The sequence below is a fragment of the Myotis daubentonii genome, chromosome 2 (assembly GCF_963259705.1).
Source record: "Myotis daubentonii chromosome 2, mMyoDau2.1, whole genome shotgun sequence".
Classification (NCBI taxonomy): domain Eukaryota; kingdom Metazoa; phylum Chordata; class Mammalia; order Chiroptera; family Vespertilionidae; genus Myotis; species Myotis daubentonii.
Window position 1 is genome coordinate 21,226,824 of NC_081841.1, and position 24,552 is coordinate 21,251,375.

Consider the following 24,552-nt stretch of genomic DNA (forward strand, 5'->3'; position numbering starts at 1 on the left):
TTGAAAGTTTTGCTGAGTATCTAACCCTTATTCCTTCTTCTGTTGAAACTTAAGTTCTTTCTTAGGGACCAATGGGAACACACCGCCATCGTTTCCTCTGTGGCATGAGTACGAGTCCAGCATTCCTTGGGCCCCTCTTTCCCTCCTCTGTTCGTAAGCTGAATGTTCTCTAAATGGGTAGAGAATAAATTGATCAGTGAGTAAACCGATCACCCTACAACTCAGATTGGGGCCACAGGGGCACAGGCCATATGCAGATTTTCACTGGAATCAATCATCCTACAAAATTCAAAAGCTTGACTTCACTTTTTTTCATGCAAAAAGACTGTAGAAGAACAGTATAGTCATGAATTTTGGCTTTCTATTGAATGAGTTGGTAATTTTATTCTTGGACAAACTGGTGAGTTCTTACATTCCCTGTGACAGGAATGCAAGGGCTTCCTTGGGGGTGAAAGAAAGAAGCATAGTGGCCCAGCCATGAGTTCTCATTTGTACACTAATGATCTGTTTGAATTTTTTTCAACTCATTGCTTCTCAGGGCCTCCGTTTCCTCAACTGTAAAACAAGGGGGCCCCCTGACTACCTGAAAGTCTCCACCAGCTCTGAGAGTCCCTGTTTTTGTGATTCCAAGAAGGGTATAAGTGGAGAACTGTAATGAGAAAACACTCCACTTAACCCTGAGTGAGGACAATTTTCTGCTTTTTTATTGAATTTATCCAGGTGATATTGGTTAATAAAATTATATAGATTTCAGGTGTACAATTCTATAACACATAATCTGTATATTGTATTGTGTGTTCACCACCCCAAGTCAATTATCCTTCTATTACCATTTATCCTCCCTTTACCCTCTTATACCTCCCCCATCTCCCTTTCCCTCTCTGGTAATCATCACACTGTTGTGTGTATCTACGAGTTGGGTTTTTTGTTGTTTGGTTGTTTGTTTGTTTTTATTTAACCTCTTCACCTTTTTCACCCAACCCCCTATTTCCCTCCCCTCAGACAACTGTTAGTCCACTCTCTTTTGCTACTGGGATTAGAAAGCATCTGCACATTTCTCTCAGTTGCTAGACAACTCTAAGCAAATGACAATGGGAGGTAGCAGGAAGGGCAAGAGGATGTCCTGCCAAACTGGGTACTTGGTCTTCCCCCACCCTTTCCTGGGCCCACCACACCTGGTTGAGCACTTGGTTAGCCTGCTTACTCACAATTCGACTACGGGTGGCATTGTCAAAGAAGGTGTCCTTATCCTGGATGTTGTACCTGGAGATACCAAGAAAGCAGAAGGTCAACTCATTTTAGTAACCTTGTCCTGAGACCATTTCACCCGGGCCCAGAGCAAACTTTTAAAAAGCACCATAGCAAGATGTGTAAGAGACACACACACTCACACAAACTCACGTTTATACTCTTTTTCAGTGATTCTGAAAACTTATCATAGAGATTTATCACAGAGAAAATAAATTTAACAGAAGAAACAAGTTTCATAGATAAAAATGTTCATCACAAAGTTACTTTCAATAAGGTTATGGAGATACGATGCCAATTCCAAAATCTATATGATAAATTATCATGTAGCCATTGAAAATTATGATTACTGAAACTTTATAAATAGAAAATTTTCAGACTATCATTGAAAAATATTATACTATAAAGTTTTAAAAATAAAGGAATGTTAAAAGGATTCCTGTGTATGGACAAAGAGAGTATAAGCACACAAAGCAAAAAGAGTATAGTTTCAGGGTATTGGAATTATAACTCTTTGTTTTTTAGAGTCATTTAATGTTCTCACTATATCATATTAGTTAGATACCAGAGTCCTAATTACCAAGGCCTGTATCTGTTCTAACCTTCAAATATTGACCTTTCACTCAAAAAATAAAAATCCCAGCTGTGTAGACTTACTGTGCTTGAGACACTGTGCCAGGGGACACACAGATGCATGAGACATGCTCCCAGCCCCCACGAGCCCAGAAACTGGGGTAGGTATGTTTCCAAACAACTAGACATGCAAAATAGACATGATAATATGTAGACCATTGCTGTGAGAAGTCTGAGGATGGAGCCCATATTCTGGTTGGAAAGATCAGAGAATTCTTCAAGAACATGGTGTTTAGGAACTGGACTTGAAGGATCACAGAAGATGAATGAATGGGGCTGTGTGAGAGGGGCAGTTCAATGCCAGGGCTGGCATGAAGGAAGGCCCAGGGAAGGGGAAGCACAGAAGAAACACAGAGCACAAAAAGAACAGCAGACCAGGAGTCAGCATGCCAGTTCCAGGTCAGCCCCTTACGGCTGTATAATCTTAGACAGAACCTGGACCTTGATTTCCTCTCTATAATAAAGGGATACATGTGGATGGCCACCTCACAAGAGGTTGTAATATTGTGATTTATAATAAATACATAGTTTGGTCTTCATCATAGATCCTGGCTCGTCGCTCCTAAACCTTGGAATTTTCTGCGCAATCAGAGCAATTTTTGTCATAATATTTTGTCTCTGTCCTCAGTTCTTGAAATCACCTCAGAGCCATAAAGGTGAAATGGGTGTTTGTTATTCATAATAAGCCCTTCCTACCACAATGAGGTGACTTTTGGAAAGCACCTTAGGAAGGAGGCTGGTTTCTAAGGGAACCAACATGAATAGAGAGTGGGAGCTTTCAGTGCCACCCGCTGATTTCCTGGGAGGGGGGAGGTGCTAGAGGTTGAATCAGTCATCAAAGATCAATGAGTTAATTAACCATGCTTATATAATGAAGCCTCCATAAAAACCCAAAAGGAAGGGTTTCAGAGAGCTCCCATGTGGGAAGACCAGAGTTCTCCCACATGCCACCTGGCAGGTTCCAACACAAAGGCAAAAATTCCTTTGTTTGGGATCTCATCATCTGATTGTTGATTTCTATCTTTTGTAATATCCTGGCAATCTAGTGAGTAAACCGTTTTCCTGAGGTTTGTGAGCTTCTCTCACAAATTAATCGAAACCACAGAGGGGAACATGGGAACCTTTGATTTATAGCTAGTCAGTTAGAAGCACAGTTAACAACCTGAACTTGTAATTGGCATCAGAAGTGGGGTGGGGTCTTGTAGGACTGAGCTGTCAACCTGGGAAATCTGATACTATCTCCAGGTAGATAGTATCAGAATTGGGTTCAATTGTAAGACATCCAGCTAGTGTTGGAAAATTTCTTGGTCATCTGGAAAAACCCACACACACATTGGAATTGGTGACCAGAATTAATACCAGAACCATTGAGGAGGGAATTCAATGAGGTAACATATGCAAAAGAACAGCATATATATGTGTATAGAATCATTATCGAATATGGCAAAGATGGGTAGGATATACTATCCAATAGCCAGCAGAAACACAGCTCCCATAAATAACATCTCCTCAAAAGAGACAGATCCTCATATCTTTTCTGCCTTTCCATGCCCCTTCCTTTCCCTCTCTTGCTCGATTCTCTTATCTTATCAGCAGCAAAAGTCACACAATAGTCTTGTTTTCTCACTAGCCCCTAAAACAGAACAAATGCTGGGCTGTTGCATCTGCCACTTTCCAACCATTTCTTCCCCATCCAAAGTTTTTCCAAATGGCCATCCCTGTGAAGAGCTGTTATTCCCTCACCCAGGGTTGGGTGTGGGGAGCAGGTGTCTGCAGAGTCAATACATTTATGAATAAGCAGCTGAAAATACAGAAATCCAAGAGCTTCATCCACCTTCTCACTGATTTATCACAGAAGTTAAAATCCTATCAGACTGGGAACTGAGCAGAATGGTTTCCCCACAGAATGTAAACAGGTATCTGAGTCCCAAGTTCATAATTGTCTGCTCCCTGATTCTCCATCCATCATGCAAAGTGACTGAAATGTCGGGCTTCCCCCAAAGCCACTGGACAAATATTCAGGATATAAATTCAATGTAAATTCAGGAGTTATTTGTGATAATCTCACTTACAGAAGGAGATACAGAAAATATTTCACCAGGAGAGTATGCTTCCTCCCCTCTCTCCCAGGCATGGGACATTCTCTCTATGACTGAGTGGTGTTTGATTTTCTTGCCCATCCTCCCTCACATCCCTACCCCTGAAGTTCTATTACTCACAGGTACATTTTCTCCCTGGAGAATGGGTAGGATAGGTTTTTCATCCTGTTGTTACTATGCTCTGGAACTCTGGGCTTCAGGGGTGAGCTCAGCTTCTGCAGAATCTCATTGAACTTCTTTGCAATGCAGCCTTCTGTTTTGATCTCATACATCTATGAAAGGCAAAGTCATAGGTCTGAAAGGAGGCCATAAACAACATTCAGAGAAGAGTGACTTACCAATCAAAGCTGCACAGGGTCCAGATCTCTGGAGGGGACCACTCTGGGGACAGAGGAGACTGGGAAAAACAAGAAGTAGGGTCCTTCCCTTTCCCTGTTGGTTTCACAAGGACATAGGCTCTGGACTCCCTCTAATTATTTGTGTGAGTAGAGGTGACCAATGTAAAGGAATGAGCAATGAGTCCAAACTTTCTATATGACTTTGTTATAGCACCATCAGAGAAATGGAAAACCTACTATGTGACAGTCACCATGCTAAAGCATTTTATATAAATTAGTTTCAATGCACATAGCAACCCAGTTTAGACAGACAATACTAGTCTCATATTATAATGAGAAAATTAAGGCTCAGAAAGGTGAGATGAGTCAGCAAAGGTCACACAGACAGTTGCTGGGTGACAGCTTGGATTTAACTCATGTCAACCTAATCCAAAGTCTACTCCACAACTACACTATGCCCCTACGTGATCACATAGCAACACTTTTTTCCTCTTAGGAACTATTTGATAAATGAGTCTGCTCTCAAAGTAGTAAACATCTAATAAGTATCTGCCTTGAGTAAGGCATAGATTAGTGCCAAGATAATCATTAACATTCATAGTCCATATAGCTTTTTATAATGCACAGAATGCTTTTGCATGCATTATAACTTTTGATCTTTCTAACTTACAGTTATAGTCACTGAGACATAGTGCGATGAATTAATGATGGCCCCAAGTTTTCTACACAAATTCTCCTTTCAAAGGGTGGCATCTCTGTTCCCACCCTCTTAAGCCTGGATGGGCTCTGTAGCTGCTTGACCAGTTCAGCAGAAGTGACACTATGCCATTATCATCTTTTAGGAAGATGGGCAGCTCTGCCTTGGTCTCTCAAAGCCCTTGGCCACCTGGAGGAAGTCTGCAGAAAGGTGCTGAGAGAACTCAGGAAGGGAAAGAACTAGGCTGAGCTCAGCATCTCGGCTGCCCGCCAAGCATCAGGCATGTGAGGGAAGCCTTATAGGACCCTCCTGTCCAGCTCAACCCCAAGCCAAATATCACCAAGTGACCTCAGTCAACACCACATGGAGCAGAAGAATCCCCCAACCCAGCTCTGCTCAAGTTTCTGACCAAAAACTTATAAGATAGAGTAAAATGAGTATGTTTTAAGTTACTAAGTTCGGGCTAATTCGTCATGTTGCAATAGATAATTAGAACAAGAGCCAACATCCAGATCTTCTGACTTGAAAGCTGGTCTTCTTCTCTCTAGTGATATCCTCAAGTTGCTTAAATCTAGACAGGCAGTAAAACACGTACAGAATACATATAAGATAGACGGAGATAAAAGCCACAAAAGACATGCAAAATGCTTTGAGGGTTCAAAGGAAGGAGACAGCACATCCAGTTGAGAAATCAAAAGAAAGTTACATAGAGGGAGCAGTATCTCTATTGGACTTTAACAGAAAGGTCCCCCTCTTTTGTTATCATTTTGTTCTTTAATAAAATTATGATAAGTTGGGCGATATAAAGAACCACCCTTATTTAACAACTGAAACACAACCAAAGTTCATTTCTTCTAATAAATTTTCTATGCATTTTGATTTAATTTCTGTTATAAAATTAAAACAGTCATAGTAAACAAACCATAGAAGTATGTTAACTAAATGTTATGTTTCCTTTCTCTTCCAACCCAATCCTCTCCAGAAGCAATCTCTATTAGCAATTTGAGTATGTTTTATTCTGACTCTTTCAAAAATACATTTATGACTAAATTTTGTTCTAAACTGTGATTATATTTCACATTTTCTATAATTAGCAATAGTTCACAGATATATATCTTTCCAGATCAGTTCATGTAGAGCTACCTTAATGAATATATAATACTAGAGGCCCAGTGCACTGCCTTCCCCTGCCTTCCTCTGGGATCAGACCTAAACTGGCAGTCGGACATCCCTCTCACAATCCAGGACTGCTGGTTCCCAACCGCTTGCCTGCCAGCCTGATCACCCCCTAACTACTCCCTGCCAGCCTGATCAACACCTAACTGCTCCCCTGCCAGCCCAATTGCCTCCAACTGCCCTCCCCTGCCAGCCCAGTTGTCCCTAACTGCCCTCCCCTGCAGGCCTGGTCACCCCCAACTGCCCTCCCCTGCCAGCCTGGTTACCCCTAACTGCCCTCCCCTGCAGGCCTGGTCACCCCCAACTGCCCTCCCCTGCCAGCCTGGTTACCCCTAACTGCCCTCCCCTGCAGGCCTGGTCACCCCCAACTGTTCTCCCCTGCTGGCCATCTTGTGGCTGTGGGCGTTGCCATCTCTGAGGGAGGGGCAATCAATTAGCACATTTCCTCCTTATTGGCTGTGGGTGCTGCCATATGTGAGGGTGGGGCAGTCAATTAGCATATTCCCTCCTTACTGGCTGTGGGTGCCGCCACCTTTGTGACAGTGTTAGGGTCAATTAGCATATTCCCTCTTTATTAGATAGGGTTACACAGTAGACATGAATCCTAATTTGTTTAGTCGTTTCCCTAGTGATTGGCATATATTTTATTTTCTTCACATACTTTAGCTTACTTGTCCATATTTCTATTAACATGGCCTTATAAACACTTTTCATTAATAAGGCTTGAACAGATATTGGCAGATATTCCAGGCCAAAAAAAAAAAAAAAAGGTAGGAAAGTTCAAGTTGGGTTTAAGAAGGGTTAAATGCCCTAGTTTCTTTGGAGGATGAGGTTCTGATGGGGACATAGTGACAGTGCTCATCAGAGAACAGCAGGTTGAGACTCTGCTGCACAAGGCAATGGGAAGTCAGTGAAGGGTCTGAACAATGACAAAACCAGAGTGAAGTTGTATAGGAACAAGAAGGATGAGCCAGATTTCTGAAAGAAGGGATTGTTTTATTTCTAGAAGCACATACCATTTAGTAAGCATCTCTTGTGTGCCTGGCTCTTGATATACTTTAACATTAATTTGAAAGTTATGCTGCAAAGACAAGAGGAGTTAAGTATCTCAGTCAAAGATAGTACGATCCAGATAATAATTGCTGGAGCATTTGAACCCCCAGCAAAACCTGTTTTTTAACTGCTTTACTCTCCTGCTTCATTTGCTAAAACATGAGTTATTGTGGGGGGAAAAAAAAATCAGAAAGATGACCTCCTCACACTGCTTCAGCACACATCACATAGGACATTTAGAACAGGTTCTGACCCAGCACAGGCCTGCACTGAAACTGCTATGATGTGTTAATCATACCCATAACCACATGCCTTTAAATGGTGTGTGCATGGAAATTAAGGTTTCAGAGCAGGAGGGAAGCTGATAGACTCTGTCTTCCAGATGGCCTTGGAATAACAGACTTGGACTCACTAAGGGTATTTCTTCTTTGTCCACTTCTCTCTACTTCTACCTCTAGTTTCCTAGTCTAAAGAGCCTTCAACTACAGCAAAAACTGGTATCCCCATAGCTTCTCTTGCTTAGAGTTGTTAGATCTAACAAATGAAAATACAAGATGTCCAGCCAGGTTGGGTGTGACTCAGTGGTTGAGCATTGACTTATGAACCAGGAGGTCATGGTTTGATTCCTGGTTGGGGCATATGCCCAAGTTGCAGGCTCAGTTCCCAGTGGGGGGCATAGAGGAGGCAGCCAATCGATGATTCTCTCTCATCATTGATGTTTCTATCACTCTCTCCCTCTCCCTTCCTCTATGAAATCAATAAAAATATTTTTTTAAATACAAGATGTCCACTTAAATTTGAATTTCAAATAAACAAAAAAATAATTTTTTAGTATAAGTATATCCCAAGCTATATTTGAGATATACTTACACTTTAAAATTATACTTATACTAGAGGGCCCCTCAGCCCAGCCTGCACCCTCTCCAATCTGGGACTCCTTGGGGGCTATCTGACTGCCGGTTTAGGCCCGATCTCAGGGATCGGGCCTAAACCGGCAGTCAGACATCCCTCTCACAATCCAGGACTGCTGGCTCCTAACTGCTCACTTGCCTGCCAGTCTGATCACCCTTAACTGCCCCTCTGCCGGCCTGGTTGCCCCTAACTGCCCCCCCCACCTGCCTGGTCACCCCTTACTGGCCCCCCTGCCAGCCTGGTTGCCCCATGCAACCTGCTGTTTGATTGTCCATCCAGTTGTTTCGGTCATGACAGCCCCTGGCTTTTTATATATTAGGATAAGAAAACAATTTTTTATATATTTTATATATTTTTATTGATTTCAGGGAGGAAGGGGAAGGGAGAGAGAGATAGAAACATCAGTGATAAGAGAGAATCATTGATCAACTGCCTCCTGCATGCCTCCCCACCAAGGACCGAGCTCACAACCCAGGCATGTACTCCAACCATGGCCTCCTGGTTCATAGTTCAACACTCACCACTGAGCCACACCAACTGGACAACAATAATTTTTAGTATAAGTATTGTATAGTATATTGGGACACATTTATACTAAACAAGTATTCATTATATATCCAAAATTTGAGTGTAACTAGGCATCTGTATTTTATTCTGGCAACTCTGTTGTCCACCTCTAATTCATTCCCCATATTGGAGCCAGAGTGATGTTTCTGAAGCAAATATCTGATTGTGTCACCTGCCTGGGAAAAAGTCTTCAACAATTACCCATTGCTTTTATGATAAAGACAAAAATTGTTAAAATAGCCCATGGGATTCTCTAGAAGTCTCCACATCGTATTTCAAATGCCTCTCCTTTGTAGTACTTATCACAGTTGTAACTTTACATTTATTTGAGTGATTATTTGATTAATGTCCAGCTGCCCCACCAAACCATAATCTCTATAAAGGCAGGATACTGTTCAAACTATTCCCTATCTTTGCATGAATGAATGAATGAATGAATGAATGAATGAATGAATGAATGGTAAATCTCTGGGGAAGCAGCATTGATTACACCAATTGCTGCCACGGAAGGAGCCCAGGCTAGGTAACACCCAAAAGGTAAGAGATCTTGATAGAAACAAGCCAGGCTGGAGGGGAAAAAAGCCTAAAGCCTAAAGCCTCTGTCTGGCAGAAAGGCTTCCCTTCCTGTCCTCATTGACCACAAAGGCACTCAGGAGCCCAGCCCTGGCAAGGCCAGAAATGCCTGTATTCAGTCATTTTAGATTAATAACCCAATAATTGTCTCAGGGCCTGTTTCTGGCAGAAGGGTAGCTAAGAACTTATAAGCAGTCCTTGACCCTCATCTTGGCAGTGTATCTGGAAGAGTTCACTTAGAGAAAGAGGCTAAAGGACGTGGGCACCTGATGTATGACTTTAGACGGACCAGGAATGGGACCAGCACAAATGTTGACTGTTTCTTGATGGGGTTGTGTTGGAAATCACTGAGAGTAATATTGTCGTCTGCCTTTGGGAAAAATGTAGAAGGTGTAAAAGGCCAGTGTCCCACCAGAAACCTCAAGGTAACATCTGCTCCATAGCCCTGACCAAAACCCTACATAAACATGACCAGGCTGAAACACCATGCTGACTTATGTCAGAAAGAGATTTCCCAGACTTCAGGGGCTTTGGGAAGATAAAGCCAGACACAAACCCACTATAAAACATAGGTGGGTGGCCCCCTGGTACAATACCATGTACACTAGGCTTGGAAGACAAAGGACCTGCTTCCTACTCCACTGGGCTTTTGCACGTGTTGCATCTATTCCTGGAACTTCTCCCCTCCTTTTTTACCTGGATTACTCCTCCTTCTCTTTCACCACTAGGCTCAAGTGTCAACTTTTTCAGGAAACATTTCTTGGCCCATCACTTCTTGCCATGCTTCCTTAGTACCCTGTGAAAGAACACCTGTGTCATAAAATTTGTCATGCACTTCTCTTGGTATTGGTTCACCAATCTGTCTCCCCAACAGACTATGGACTTCTAGAGAAAGCAAGGACCACAATCTGTGTGCCTGGTGTACAGTAGAAACACAAAAAATGTCTATTGAGTGAACATCCTGGCCCTTGCTGACACAATCTAGCTGTGTGAGTTGGGACAAGTCCCTCTCAGGTTCTTCATCTCCAAAGAGAAAACTAGGAAACTTCTACTTCTCATATTCCTCAAAGTGATGGAGTAACAGGGACTAGATTTATCATACCTGAAATAACCAAAACATTCAGACAAAAATCATGGAATCATGGTTTCTGCAATTTAAATGCTCCCCCCCCCTCAAAAAAAATGTATATATATAAATTCTAATCCCCATAGTGATGGTATTAGGAAGTGAAATCTTTGGGAGGTGAGTAGGTCACCAGAGTGGAGCCCTTGTGAATGGGATTAATGTTCTTATAAAAAAAAGACCCCATAGAGCTCCCTAGCTCCTTCCACCATGTAAGGACACAGCAAGAAGGCATCAGCTATGAACCAGGCAGAGGGCCCTCACTGAACCATGCTAGCACACTGGTTTCAGACTTCCAGCCTCCAACACTGTGAGTGCGGGGGCTGGGGGGGGGGGGGCTGGAATCTCTTGTGTATAAGCCACCAGGTCTATGGTATGTTGTTATAGCAGCTTAAACAGAATAGGACAACAATTTGCCAGCTATTTGGACATCAGAAGTTCCTGAGAGACAGGAAACAACAAGATATGATTGTTCCAGCTCATTGCTGGCAGGAAGGGAAAATAGGTGGAGGCCAGCAAACTCCCTGAGCTGCAGAGACAAACTATATGTCTGGGGAAAGCAAGGCAACTAGAGTTCATAGGACAGAGTGACCAAGAGAGAGAGAGCTCACAAACAACCCAAGAGATCTTCAGAAGTTCCCCCTGAGTATTTGGCAGTATGGGCATAAGAAAACTACCTGAGACCGAAAGAGTTGGGAATGGCACCTATTCCCACCAGTCAGAATGGAAAATCTCATCATTGCCAGGGCATTGGGTAGAGTACTTAGATCCATACTCAGTAGCGGGGGTAACGAACCTGAGATTGAGCTCCGCTCCAGACCCACCCAACAAACCATAACAGAGAGGACTGATGCAATGGCTGTTAAAGTATTGTCCAAGTCTAACGTTCTACAGCATCAAACATTTCATGAAAAGGACACATTCATTCACAGCACAAACATTTCTAGCCACTTTCCAGATGCCAGGCGCTGAGCTTGGTGGTGGATTGGACCCAGTGCTGAAGAAGTACAAAGATGATGATGACACCTTCTGTGTACAAGAACGCGTTGCAATGTATCCTGCCCTCCCACAGGCACCATTTCATCGGGGCCCACAAAACTCTGCAAGGTGTGCCTGTCAAGTAGTGTTAGCATCGCTATTTTACAGATGAGAAAACTGAGACTTTGAGGGGTTGGGAATTGCCAGAGTTCATGATGAAACCAGACCTCAAACCCAGGCTTCCTGAATCCCCCCATCCAGGCTCTTTCCTTAAACCTTTGATCCTTAGAAGGGCTCCATGATCCCCTGATTCCCTGAGAAGGAAGCAGGCTGGAGCGCCCGTTCAGTCCCCACCAAACCCAGCAGCCCAGGCTCTTCTCTGTGTTCAGCAGGATCCACGAAAGGCATCCGACCCTCTTTATTATTATTAATACAATCAGCAGCAGCGTCATTATTACTGTTATTCTTGGACATCAGAGAATTATGAACATCCTCAGAAAAGGCAAGACACATGTTAGCCAGCTGTTCCCCATTATGCCCTCCCTGGGTACACGATACGCCTTTCATGTGCTTAAAATCATAAATAATTTTTAAAGTATGTCGCTCCTATTTTTTATTCCAGGGCTCAAATGTGGTTCTCATAAAAGCTTGCTTGGCTTCATTGTCACAGTCTAAGAGGTTTGCTGAGATTCTTCTCTTCTTACTTCTTTCCCCCCTTGTCTCTCTCTGTCTCCCCTTCAGCGGGGCACAGCAGTGTGGTCTGAGGCCTGATTTGTTTTCTTTCTACATTGGAATCATGTCCCTGCCTGGGATGCAAGGAACCAAGGCTATAGTGATGTCTATCATGAGCATATGCACATTGCTGTCCCTGTTTTCCAGATAAAGAAACTGAGGTACAGAAAGTTTTACTAACATGCCCAATATCACACAAACCTTTGGAGATCTAATGACCCCCCAAAGATTAAGAAAGAGGTATAACAACATATGATATAAACAATATAATCTTGATTATCCACAAATCACTTATCTATAGTGACCTAAGAGGGTCTCTCTTTGCAACTGGTAGGAAAAGTCAGCAGGAAGAACACAGGCCAGGTAGAAAGATGGAGAGTGAGCCCAGCTGTGTGCATGCATACTGCTTACACCCCACAGCCCAACAGACATTAATTCAGATTATCTGTCCCTTTGAATTTATTTGTGCTTTCCTCTGCCCCTCCAATCACTGGATAATGGAGGGTTAACCTGTTATTATTCACAGCATCTCACTTATTTTGAGAGGCTGAAAATTATCATCACACCCACCTAGTACTCACCTTCAATGTCAAAAGGCTCAGATGCACAGAGAAGTCAATAGTGTGGAAGGTGGCACCACAAGCCACTAACTGGACAGGGGTGGAAGCTGGTGAACTAGAGAAGTTATAAAGAAGAGAAGCTGAAGATGCAGCAGAATTTGTGCACTATTGTCCCCATTGCTGTCTGAGAAGGCAGAGGGAGGGATGCACACTCACACGCAAGCACGCACAGAACTGGAGCAGAGAAGTTCCTTGCATAAGCACATTGACCCTTGAGAGGGAGTGTTAAGCCATTCACCAATCAAAATGCAAACAGCACCAAGAGCTGCTAAGTTCAGTGGCATTCCAGAGCCCAAAGGCAGACTCTGCACACATTAAGAACAGGAGCTGCTCAGTGTCTTCATCCCAACCTACGCCTACAGGTCAATTTCTTGTCTACAGCAATGCTGAATGTAGGCAGTAATATATTTACAAAATGCACGTTTTCCAAGGTCTAACTATGCACTCATTTATGGCTTTTAATTCTGTCTCAGTATGTCTTGTATACATGAATGAATGTTTGCTGACTTTTAAAATGTGGGATAAAATCCAAACTATTTACACGGCTAACTATGCCCCTACAAGCTGTGACTCCTGCCTCCACCGCAGCCTCAGCCCCTCTGCCCACAGCCTCTGTGCCTCATGCACACTGGCACATGGACCTCCTCCCAGTTCCCCACACAGGCCAGGGTTTTCTCACCTTTGGCTGTAGGACAGGTCCTTTCCTTTTCTGGGAAGGCTCACCTGTCCTCCACACCTGGCAAACTTCTACCCAATCCTCAGATCTCAGCTCAAATGACACCATCCTTCACTCTGCTCCCCACCACCATCTAAATTAGTTCCTCCGGTTAGCTCTTTGTTCACTCCCTTCTTTTCATTCTGTGGGTGCCTCCCAGTTCACAACCTACTAACTTCTGAATCCTCAACACACCAAAGCCACATGGAACCAGGGCCAGCTGTAGTCACCACTGAATCACCAGCCCTCAGCAAAGTATCTCATACATTGTGATAGTCAATAAATATTCATTGGGTGGATGGATGAATGAATAGATGAAAAATGTGAACTTCCAAATGGTTAGGAAGCCTTATACACAACCAAGCCCCACTCCAGGTACAATTAGACTCTTCCTACATGTTCTTTGGTAACCAAAGGGACTATTGAGGACCCAGATTAGGGATGGCTATTATGGGACATGTACACACTATGCTGCCATTCCCCACCTTGCAGCAGCCCTAAGGGATCACAGCATTCCTTCCTAATGCCCTTGGATGGAGGCTCAGAACCCATCTCAGCATCACCCTCCAGCAAGCCACCAACAGTGGATTAGGTCTGCTGTGTGTGATCCATTCTTTCATTCATTATCAGATACTGATTTAGTGCTTGATCTATACCAGGCCCTGTTCTAGGTGTTGCCAATGCAGCCAAACAAAATCCTGCCCTCATGGAGCTGCCAATGTAGTGAGGATATAGACAACAAACAAAGACACAAACATGTGACTCAGTATTGGGTAGCTGAGAAAAAATGAAAAGAGAGAGAACATGGATGGAGAGTGGCAGGGAAGCTGCCTCACAGAGGATGGTTGAGAGACCTGTCTGAGGAGGGGACATCTGAGCTGAGGCCCCGATGAAGGGGTGAGTTCTGTGGGTATCTGGAGAAGGTCTCAGCAGGAGGAAGGATAAGCAAAACGGCCCTACAGTGAAAACATGCTTGGCTTTCTGAAGGAACAGCAAGGAGGCCAGTGTGGCTGGTGCAGAGTAAGCAGGCGGAGGAGGGGTGGGAAATATATAGAGAACAACATAGACTGATGAACAGGGACAGATCCAAAGACAGAGAAACAGCGATCAGACTATAATTCCCCAGAGGGAAAGTAGGGGAAGGTGGGGGTAAAGGGAAGAGATCAACTAAAGGACTTGTATGCATGTATATAAGCCAGACCAATGGACATGGACAACAGGGGGATGAGAGCATGAGTTGGGGGGGCAGGGAAGTTGGGGGTTAATGGGGGGATGAGGAAACATTTGTAATACCTTAACCAATAAAGAAATTAAAGATTAAAAAAAAAGAAATCAATTTCTGTATCACAGTCCCTGACTGTCATTTCTGGCTCCTCTCTAATAGTCCTTCAACACCCACAGGTTGGACCTTGCCCCAGCCATGGGACAGATTTTGTCAATGGTCCCATCAGGCCTTTGCACCCAGTTCCCCTTCTCGGTGTTCTCATCTGTGAAGTGCTGGGAAACACCAACCACTCTGGGTGGGGGGAGGGGGGGTCAGGATGGCTAATTTGTAATATGTGCTGATTTCTATGGTATAAATGTAGTAGCCCCACTCCCTTATCCACAGGGATACGTTCCAAGACCCCCAATGGATGTCTGAAACCACAGAGAGTACCAAACCCCATGTATGCTATGTTTTCTCTATATACCAATGATAAAGTTTATGTTAGGCACTGTAAGAAATTAGCAACAATAACTAATCAGAAAATAGAACAATTTTAACAAGATACTGTAATAAAAGTCATGTGAATATGCCCTCTCCCTCTCTTTCTCTTTCTCACACACACGCATGCACACACGCATGTAGGCACACACACACACACACACACATGCACACACACACGATTTTATCATAATGATAACCAAGAAGGCTAAGTGATTGATGGGCAGGGAATATATACAGCCTGGAGACACAGGACAAAGGGATGATTCGTGTCCCAGGTTTGATGGAACAAGGTGGTGTGAGATTTTATCATGCTACCCAGAACAGTGTGCAATTTAAAATTTATAAATTGTTGCCCTAACTGGTTTGGCTCAGTGGATAGAGCATTGGCCTTCAGACTCAAGGGTCCCAGGTTCAATTCTGGTCAAGGGCATGTACCTTGGTTGCGGGCAAATCCCCAGTGGGGAGTGTGCAGGAGGCAGCTGATCAATGTTTCTCTCTCATTGATGTTTCTAACTCTCTATTCCTCTCCCTTCCTCTCTGCAAAAAATCAATAAAATATATTTAAAAATAAATAAATAAAATGTATAAATTGTTTATTTCTGGAATTTTCCATTTAATATTTTCAGACTGTTGTTGACTGTGGATAACTGAAACCATGGAAAGCTGAACTGTGGATAGGGGCGACTGCAGCATGCTCACTGTATGCAATTTCAAGCTATCAATGGTATAACAATCAGCTCTCAAAATTCCTGAAAATGTAACAATCCTATCTCAAGAGCCATTATGAGCCAGGACATTACTGACATCAGTTCTTACTGGGTAAGGAGAACTCGGCCCATAAGCCCCAAGTGCCAGAAGCGGACTGCCTCTCTGCATCTCCCCTCCTGCTAGCCCTTTCTCACATACCCACAGGGGCATCCACAGCCAAGCTGGGCAACTGTGGGGACCAACCCCATGCCCCAGTTACTCACTATGGTCCGGGTTTACAATGTGTCTTGGCATAGTTATCAATAGCTCTTTCACTCCCAAAGCACCCCACTTCGGATGATAAATTCAGTGGCCGGCCTACCCACTGCCCTTTGCCCTTAGCCCCACCAGCCCACAGTCCAGTATCTGGTTCCCAGACACCCCCAGCCTGGCCTGTGCTAACCTAGTTCAGACAGACATGAGAGTGAGGATGTGAAAAAGAAAACTACTGCTTCTATTTCAATAGTTTTTAAGCCATGAATCTAAAAACAACTTAATAAAAAATTCAAATTCACTTTCCATTACATTTTCAGCTTCACTGTTAATGAAAATGCCATTACATTTTCATATGCTCAGCTTCACTGTGGTCCTTCCAGGCCTGGCGGCATGTCTAAATCATGGTCATGTGCATGTGCCATCTGAGGTTCCTTACTCAAACTGCAACACTTAGGTGGCACTAGTTATTTTTTCTGATTTTTTAAGATGAGAGGGATTACAGAAAACAAACAAAAAAAAGAATAAAAATTCAAAGTATTCTGCACTCTTTCCAGCTGATTTAAATAGCAATCAAAGAGCATGCACTGAACAGCCCATAAAGATATCAAATATAAACCCTACCCTCTCAGCTGGGCCTCTATTAAAAACACATGCTTGGGAACAGGCAGTGACAATAGGGGAAAGGCCCCACCTACAGACAATCTTATGGAAACAGCAACACTTCTGGTTCGTTTCAAAAATTATTGATGATAACAATAAAAGGAATCTGTCGTGGAAGGAACTTGGAAGGCTTAGTGCACAGTGACCCTCTGCCCAGGACCCAGGATCTGCAAGTTCTCCATCTTTAATAGAACTGATGGGATTTCTCCTGCTTCTTACTTTCTGGTCACTAAGGACAATTCACGAAACTGTCCAAATAGCCCTGAATCACTACCTGATAAAAGAAGGAGGTGGTGCCCTAACCGGTTTGGCTCAGTGGATGGAGCATCATCCTGCGGGCTGAGGGATCCCAGGTTCGATTCCGGTCAAGGGCATGTACATTGGTTGCGGGCACATCCCCAGTGGGGGGTGTGCAGGAGGCAGCTGATCGATGTTTCTGGCTCTCTATCCCTCTCCCTTCCTCTCTGTATAAAATCAATAAAATATATTTTTTTAAAAAAAGAATCATTAAAAAAAAAAGAAGGAGGTGGTCAGGGTGGGGAGAGAAAGGAGTGTCGCTTCTGTTCATGAATTTTGCATGGAGCTGAAACCCCTGCTAGTATGTGGAGGATCACAGCTGCAAAAAGATCCTACAGCTGGGGAAACAAGAATTATTTGGCATCAGTTGATCACTGTATTTCGGTGCATGCTCTTTGATTGCTAATTTATTGAGCACCTATTATTTATGGAACACCATACTAGAGTTTACAGGGAATACACAGGTAACATAAACTATAGTTTCTACTCTTGGGAGATTATGGTAGATCTGAAGACACTAGAGTAAAGCACCCAATAAATAAAAACTAACAGGTAAGAAAAATACAGACTGTAGGTAAAGGTGAGTTCAGTTCAGCTACATGAACAAAGAAAGGTCTATGAGGAAAATGATATTTGGGCTTCTTGATTGTTTATTGTCTATCTGGGGTGGGTAGGAAGATCATTCTAGGACCAGAGGCAAATATTTAATGCATTAGCCAAGGTCTAGCCCCTGGAAGGAAGAGTAAAGTACTCTCCTTTTGACAAGAGTCTAACAGAGTGCAATGTAGGCTCCACAGTAAGGTGTAGTTTGGAAAAAAGCAGTCCAGCATGTGCAGAGAATTCAGTGATGTGACCAGGATCAGAGTTAAAGGGCAGCCCCACATGAGAAACAGGCACCCACAGGCTCAGTGCACTACCTCATTTAAAGCACAACTTTGAAAAGGTGGTGGATGTAGGACATTTTTACTCTTAGATAGTTGAACACAATCAGAGTGAATGACCTTAAATGTTATCCATCCCCAGTTCCCTTCACCAATATCAATAACAGGGAAAGAATAAACAAATTCACAAATTGTCACTTGGCTAACATGTAGACCACACATTTTACAGCTATTACAGAGAATTTAGGATCTAAGTTCCTTACTTTACAGATGAGAAAGCTATAATCCAGAGCTGTTAGATAATGTAATGAGCTAGTCCGTGGCATTAAAAAAACAATTAAGTGTGTGACCTCTCCAAGTCCAAGATTACTTAACCTAGGATGGAATCTTCCAAAGTATGTTCTGCAGACCACTGGTTCCCAGGACACCTGTTAATATACCTATTAGTATCATATCAGTGTTCAGCAGGAAACAGGTTGAACGAAATTGAACCATCTTCTTTACTACAAGGCTTTTCAGAACTTTTAATTGGTCAGATAAGTTGTAATAATTAAGAGTTTTCTAGAGTTTATAAGATTATGGAATTTTGGGGGGTTTTGTTAAAACAAAACACTTTTACTCTACAGTAAATACTTTGAGGAATGTTGCTCCAGACTATGCTACCTCAAGCCCCAGTTATGGATTCTTAGGTAAAGTGAGAGGGTAGAAGCATGACTTTGGAGCCAGACAGAAATGTCTTTGAGTCCTGAATCTAACCCCTTCATGCTGTGTGGCCTTAAGTAAGTTTATTAACCTCTATGAGCCTCAGTTTTCTCATCTATAAAATGGGCTAAGGCTAGTACCTACTTCATATTGTTGTTGTGAGGATAAAAATAAAATAATGCTTATCAAAGAGCACAACACATAGGAAGCATCTGCTGTATTTAAAATAATTAATTTAGTTAGCTATTTATCAACTTATATCTTTGGTTACTAGTTTTTTTCTTATTTTAATTTTGTTTTATATTGTTGAGAATGCTTTTATCAACCTTTCTGTTAAAGTATAAAATGTAGTCAAGCTTTAAAACATGGGAACATCCTTATTTTACAGATACCATTCTGCTTTAGCATAAGCTTTACCTTAATCAAACAATGATTATCTTTGGAAATAGATGCATAAGTGGTACAATAATTGTTGAAATAAATAAGCAGTTTTTCTTAGCCACACCGGATCTCCGTCCACCATCCGTGCTAAGATGAGCCTTTCCCAAGACTCTCTGATCTCATCAAACCAGGAACAAAATGCAAAGTAGACATAGACACACTAAGGTCATATAGGAGGAAACTTGCACAAAGACTCCTCTAGACAACCCCAAAATCAAGCATCAAGAAATGAACAAGCCTATTTCAAGCAATCTTAGAAGATGAAAAGTAGATTCTTGGGATATAGAGCAAGCCATCAAGCCTACCGAAACCCAGGTCTTGAGTTGTCTGTTTCTTGCTTTCTGCCCAGAGGAAAAGTGTGTTCATTTCCTAGGGCTGCCATGACAAATTATCACAAACTGGGTGGGGCTTGTAACAACAGGAACTTACTCTGTCAGAGTTGTGAAAGCACAAGTTTGAAATAGAGGTGTCGTCAGGGCAGTGCTCCCTTCCCCTATGGCTCTAAGGAGAAAAGCTTCCTTCCTTCTTTCAGCTTCTGATGGCCACAGGCATTTATTGGCTTGTGGCTCTATCACTCCAATCTCTTTCCCCATCTTCACATGGAATTCTCCCTTGTGTGTCTGTGTGTCCCAAATCTCTTTCTACATTTTCTTAGGGTGGACCCATTGGATTTGGGTGCACCCTAAGTCCAGGGTGACCTCATCTTGAGATCCTTAAGGCTAATTATGTCTGCAAAGACCCTCTTTCCAAATAAGATCACATTCACAAGTCTCAGGGTTGGGGCTTAGACATTCCTTTTGGATGCCACTACTCAACCCACTATAAAAATACAAGGTGGGGGAGTGTGGGTGGGAGGAAGGTAATCAACCAAGGAACTTGTATGCATATATGCATAACCTATGAACACAGACAATGGAGTGGCAAAAGCCTGGGGCCGGGGGCAGGGGCAGGCTGGAGGGGTCAATGGGGTAAAAATGGGACATATGTAATTCTTCCAACAATAAAGAATTATTTTTTAAAAAATACAAGCCTTGCAATGGTTAATTTTGTCAACTTGACTGGGTCTTAAAAGTACAAGCCTTGCGCCCTCGCCGGTTTGGCTCAGTGGATGGAGTGTCAGACTGCGGACTGAGGGGTCTCAGGTTCGATTCTGGACAAGGGCATGTACCTTGGTTGCAGGCACATCCCCAGTGGGAGGTGTGCAGGAGGCAGCTGATCGATGTTTCTCTCTCATTGATGTTTCTAACTCTCCCTTCCTCTCTGTAAAAAATCAATAAAATATCTATATTTTTAAAAAAGTACAAGCCTTGCAATGGTTAATTTTATGTCAATTTGACTGGGACATGCAGTGCCCAGATATTCTGGGTGTGTCAGTGAGGGTGTTTTTTAATAGGATGAACATTTGAATGGATAGACTGAGTAAAGCAGATTGTCCTCTCTAATATGGTGGGCCTCATCCAATCAGGTGAAGGCCTAAACAGAACAAAAAGGCTGACTTTCCCATGAGTAAGAGGGCACTCCTCCTGCCTGCCTGCTGAACTGAGACATTGATCTTATACTGCCTTTGGGCTCAAACTGAAACATTGGCTCTTCTTGGGTCTTGAGCCTGCCAGCATTTGATTGGAGCTCACACCATTGACTCTCCTACATCTCCAGACTGACAATTGCAAACCTTGGGACTTCTTAAGCCTCCAAAACCACCTGGATCAATTTTTTATTATATATATATATATATATATATATATATATATATATATATATATATATATATATATCACATGGATGCAAATCATATTGGTTCTATTTCTCAGAATCCTGACTAATACAGGCCTCAAATCTGAATAGAAACAAGAGGTGCTGCAATCCTGGCCAGGCCGAGTCCCTGAAGCAGGGTGGGCACCATGAGCTAGGGGGAGGCTCTTCCTGTGGAACTTTTACAAAAGCCACAGTTACCAAATCAGAATTTCCAGAGAGGCAGTAATAGGCACCTGAGAATGACTTCCCATAATTGACAAAGCTTAATGGAATTAATATTTTCCCCTTAAGGGGCCATTGAGGTTAACTAACATGTCATTTCTTTGCTTTTTAACTGGAATTATATTGGTTCAGCAAGATACCACCAATTTTCTCACACTGATCAGAAAATTCTTAGTGACAGTTATATGTGTTTTCAGTTAATGAAAAAGGAAGATGAATTATTCCTTAATAAATGCAATTTAGTAGGTTAAACTATTCCAAAACATGGATTTTATGGAGAGAATTAAAATATGATTGGTACTTCTGCTCTAACCTTTATCTTTTAATCAAGTTAGCGCATCAGAAATTTACCTATATTATTTATAATACAACCTTCCCTGAACTACAGTTCAACATTACATCCTCAGGTTTTATCCAGAACCAATTAAGAAAAGTTATACAAAGAACATTCCAGAACCTTATATGAACTCATCACTGAAAATATGCCCCTTATATTATTCACAACTTTTACCTAACAATTATGTTTTAACAGCAGGACAAAGTTTGCCTCCTCTGACGAAACAGAGCAGAGTAGATATATAAGCCACAGTCCTTTCTGCCTTGGCTACCTGGAAACTCAGAATGAAAATTGTCTCACTTGCATTAACTACCCTGATTTTCTATTTCAATTACCATTATTTCTCTATAACTCCCTACTTCCCCCTCAGTTACATACTTCTTTTTTATGTGTCCTTCTTTTAAATGCTCCATTTGTGTTTATGCTTTTGGTTGTACTCCATCTCAAGTCCTGTTTGGGGAAATAGGCAAAGATATGAATCAAATAATCCCAGATTCATGGGGGCAGAGCCAGCAGTGGAACTTGAGGTCTCTACTTGTCACACCTGCTGTTGATCCTTTGAAATGGGTGCCTTCAAGCTGTCTCTCCCATGCTGTGGGGCCTGCTGGCTTTCCCAGTGACTGCATCACAGGCCGCGCACATGGAGCCATTATGTTTGCGAACACCCCAAGGACCCATGCTATAGGAAACAGAAATTCCCCAGCACAGAGCCCAAAGGCCATCTGCTCCCGCCTCTCCACTGATTCCATGTCTGGGCTTCTGGCTTCCTCGGCAGATTTAAGGGACTGGGCCTTTTTCCCCACAACAATACAGATGTTGGCTGTGAAGGGAAATAGCAGGAAGAAGCAGCCAAGCTCTGGTGCCAACTGTCCTGCCCGACACACATCGCGTATGAACAATAATACCAACAACAGTAGTAATCGCAGTTACTTTGTGTTGCACGTGCCTCTATGCTAGGCATCCTAAATATATCGTCACTGCTCCTTACAACAGCCCTTACTGACATTTATTATTCCCGGTTTGGAAATGAGGGGAGCTCTGAGCCTACTTTCCTACGAAGGTATGACTTGCTCAAAGTTAATGGCATCTGCTTGCATGGGAAGGATTTAAAAACTAAAGTCCTCATAGGCTCCTGGGAACAGCATGCATGACCCCTCGATATTACTCACTCTATTAATAATAGCGACAAAAGCTTTGCCAGATTAAATAAAAGTGATTTCCCCCCATTCCAGGCATGTCACTTCTTCTTAGTTTAGTGGCTGGGTTAAAATGATTTCATTGATAAGAATAGACTTGGTTACTCCCCCTTGTCCATCCCTGGCCTTGTCTCTGTTGCAGGCAGCACTTGGGGCATAAGTGAATGTGAGAGGTGCGAAAGGGGGATGGCCATTCATACATATGAAAGTGAATGAGAAATAAACATAGACATTGACCACAGTCTAGAAAGGCCACCTTGGTAATAAGCAGAAATGAGAAAACAACCATTTCAAACCTTCCCAGGCTCCTCGGGGCCAAAGGCCAGGCCTTCCCACCCTCTTTCTGTACATGAATGAGTGTCCCTCACAAAATGCTGGCTCTCTTGTTGTTGTTTTTGGAAAACAAATGCTTCCTTCCAAGGTTCCCCTTCCCAATTAATATCTGTGCTCAGGACTCTGAGTCCCTGGACACATTACTATGGATTTGTCCAGGTTTGAGATCTCCTCCCCATCTTCCTGGTCTCTCCAGAGCCCACTGAGTTATGACACAAACTTCCACCAGCCTGGAAGATGCTTAGATGATCCCATACCATGCCTCAGCCTTCTTCCATGTTTCCCCTGCCACCAGGATGTGGTTCTCTGCAAATGTAGTTTATTCTCATTGCAGTCACTTCCCAGACACACTTAAAAAGGAGAAGAGTGCCACTGGACCCAACACTGACCCTCCACAGACTTCCCTGTCTCATCCTCCCCTCCATGTTCATTTCTCATCTCAGAAACTAGATTTAATCCCCACCACCACCCCTGGGATCAGGTCTCGGAATAACTTTTAAAAACATATGCATCCTCCCCAGCATACCAGGTTATATTCCAGTCTCCTGGTTATGACACCCCCTGTAAGGTCAACAACAAGCCACTGCATTGCTATGAATACAAAGATCAGGGTCATGTGACTGAACCCATAGAAGGATGCCAGAACAGTCTACCTGTGTCACATCTGGGGCCCAGGAACTTTGGGAGAAGTTCTTTCTGTTATACCTGGAGCCTTGTAGGAGCCACCATCTGGCTTTATTCTCCAGACTCCCTGGTTCACCATGTTTCCATGCAGAATCTGTCCTGTCCTAATGAGTCGCTGTTTGACACACCATCTAACTAGTGTTTTGATTCTGGGCATGTGCATTCTTCCTGTTGCTCCTTTGACTATAGCTTTCTGAGTGCATGGATTATTTCTGTGCCCTTCGGGTCTCTCCAAAGACTCTCCTACTGTGAGAATTCCATCAGTGTTGTCTGCCTATTGGGTCAGGAGGGACATTGACTGGGGGACTAGGAATTGAGAATATACATAAAAAGACTTGAGAACACAGACACAATAACAAATTCCTGTATTTCCATAGCACTGGTTAAGAACTGGATTCTTACAATGGCCTTCTAAGAAAAATAGGGCAGGTATTATTATGCCCATATCACATGTGAAGAAACTGAGGCTCTGAAAGATGAAGTGACATCCCCAAATCATATAGCAAATAAGTACAGAACCAAGGCTAAAAGTCTGGTCTTCTGAGGATTGTCTAGTGTAGTGTCTCCCAAAATTAAAAGGAAGAAGGGGTGGAAAATAACCAAAGTGCTCATCAACGCATGAATGGCTAACGAAGATGTGTTGTATGTTCACAATGGAATAGTATTCAGCCATGAGAAGGAAGGACATCCTGCCATTTGCAACAACATGGATGAAACTTGAAGACACTATGTTAAGTGAGATAAGTCAGAGTAAGAAAAGTACTGTATGAAATCACTTATACATGGAATCTAAAAATCTAAACTTTTGTGAAAACAGAGAGTGAATTGTTGGTTACCAGGAAATAGAGGGAAGGGAATAGGTTAGGTGTTGTTCAAGGATGAAACTTTCAACAAGTAGTACATAAGCCT

At 42.8% G+C, this 24,552-nt stretch overlaps 1 protein-coding gene across 1 annotated transcript in view; it reads right to left on the reverse strand.

Moving 5' to 3' along the window:
* The window catches only part of ANO2 (anoctamin 2), a 310,151-nt gene that overhangs the window by 210,442 nt on the left and 75,157 nt on the right, over window positions 1-24,552 (reverse strand). Inside the window, exons 5-6 of the mRNA XM_059681978.1 lie at window positions 4,101-4,252; window positions 1,209-1,263 (exon numbers count right to left, since the gene is read on the reverse strand). Coding sequence (XP_059537961.1) covers window positions 1,209-1,263; window positions 4,101-4,252 — 207 coding nt within the window. The remainder of the gene's footprint in view (window positions 1-1,208; window positions 1,264-4,100; window positions 4,253-24,552) is intronic.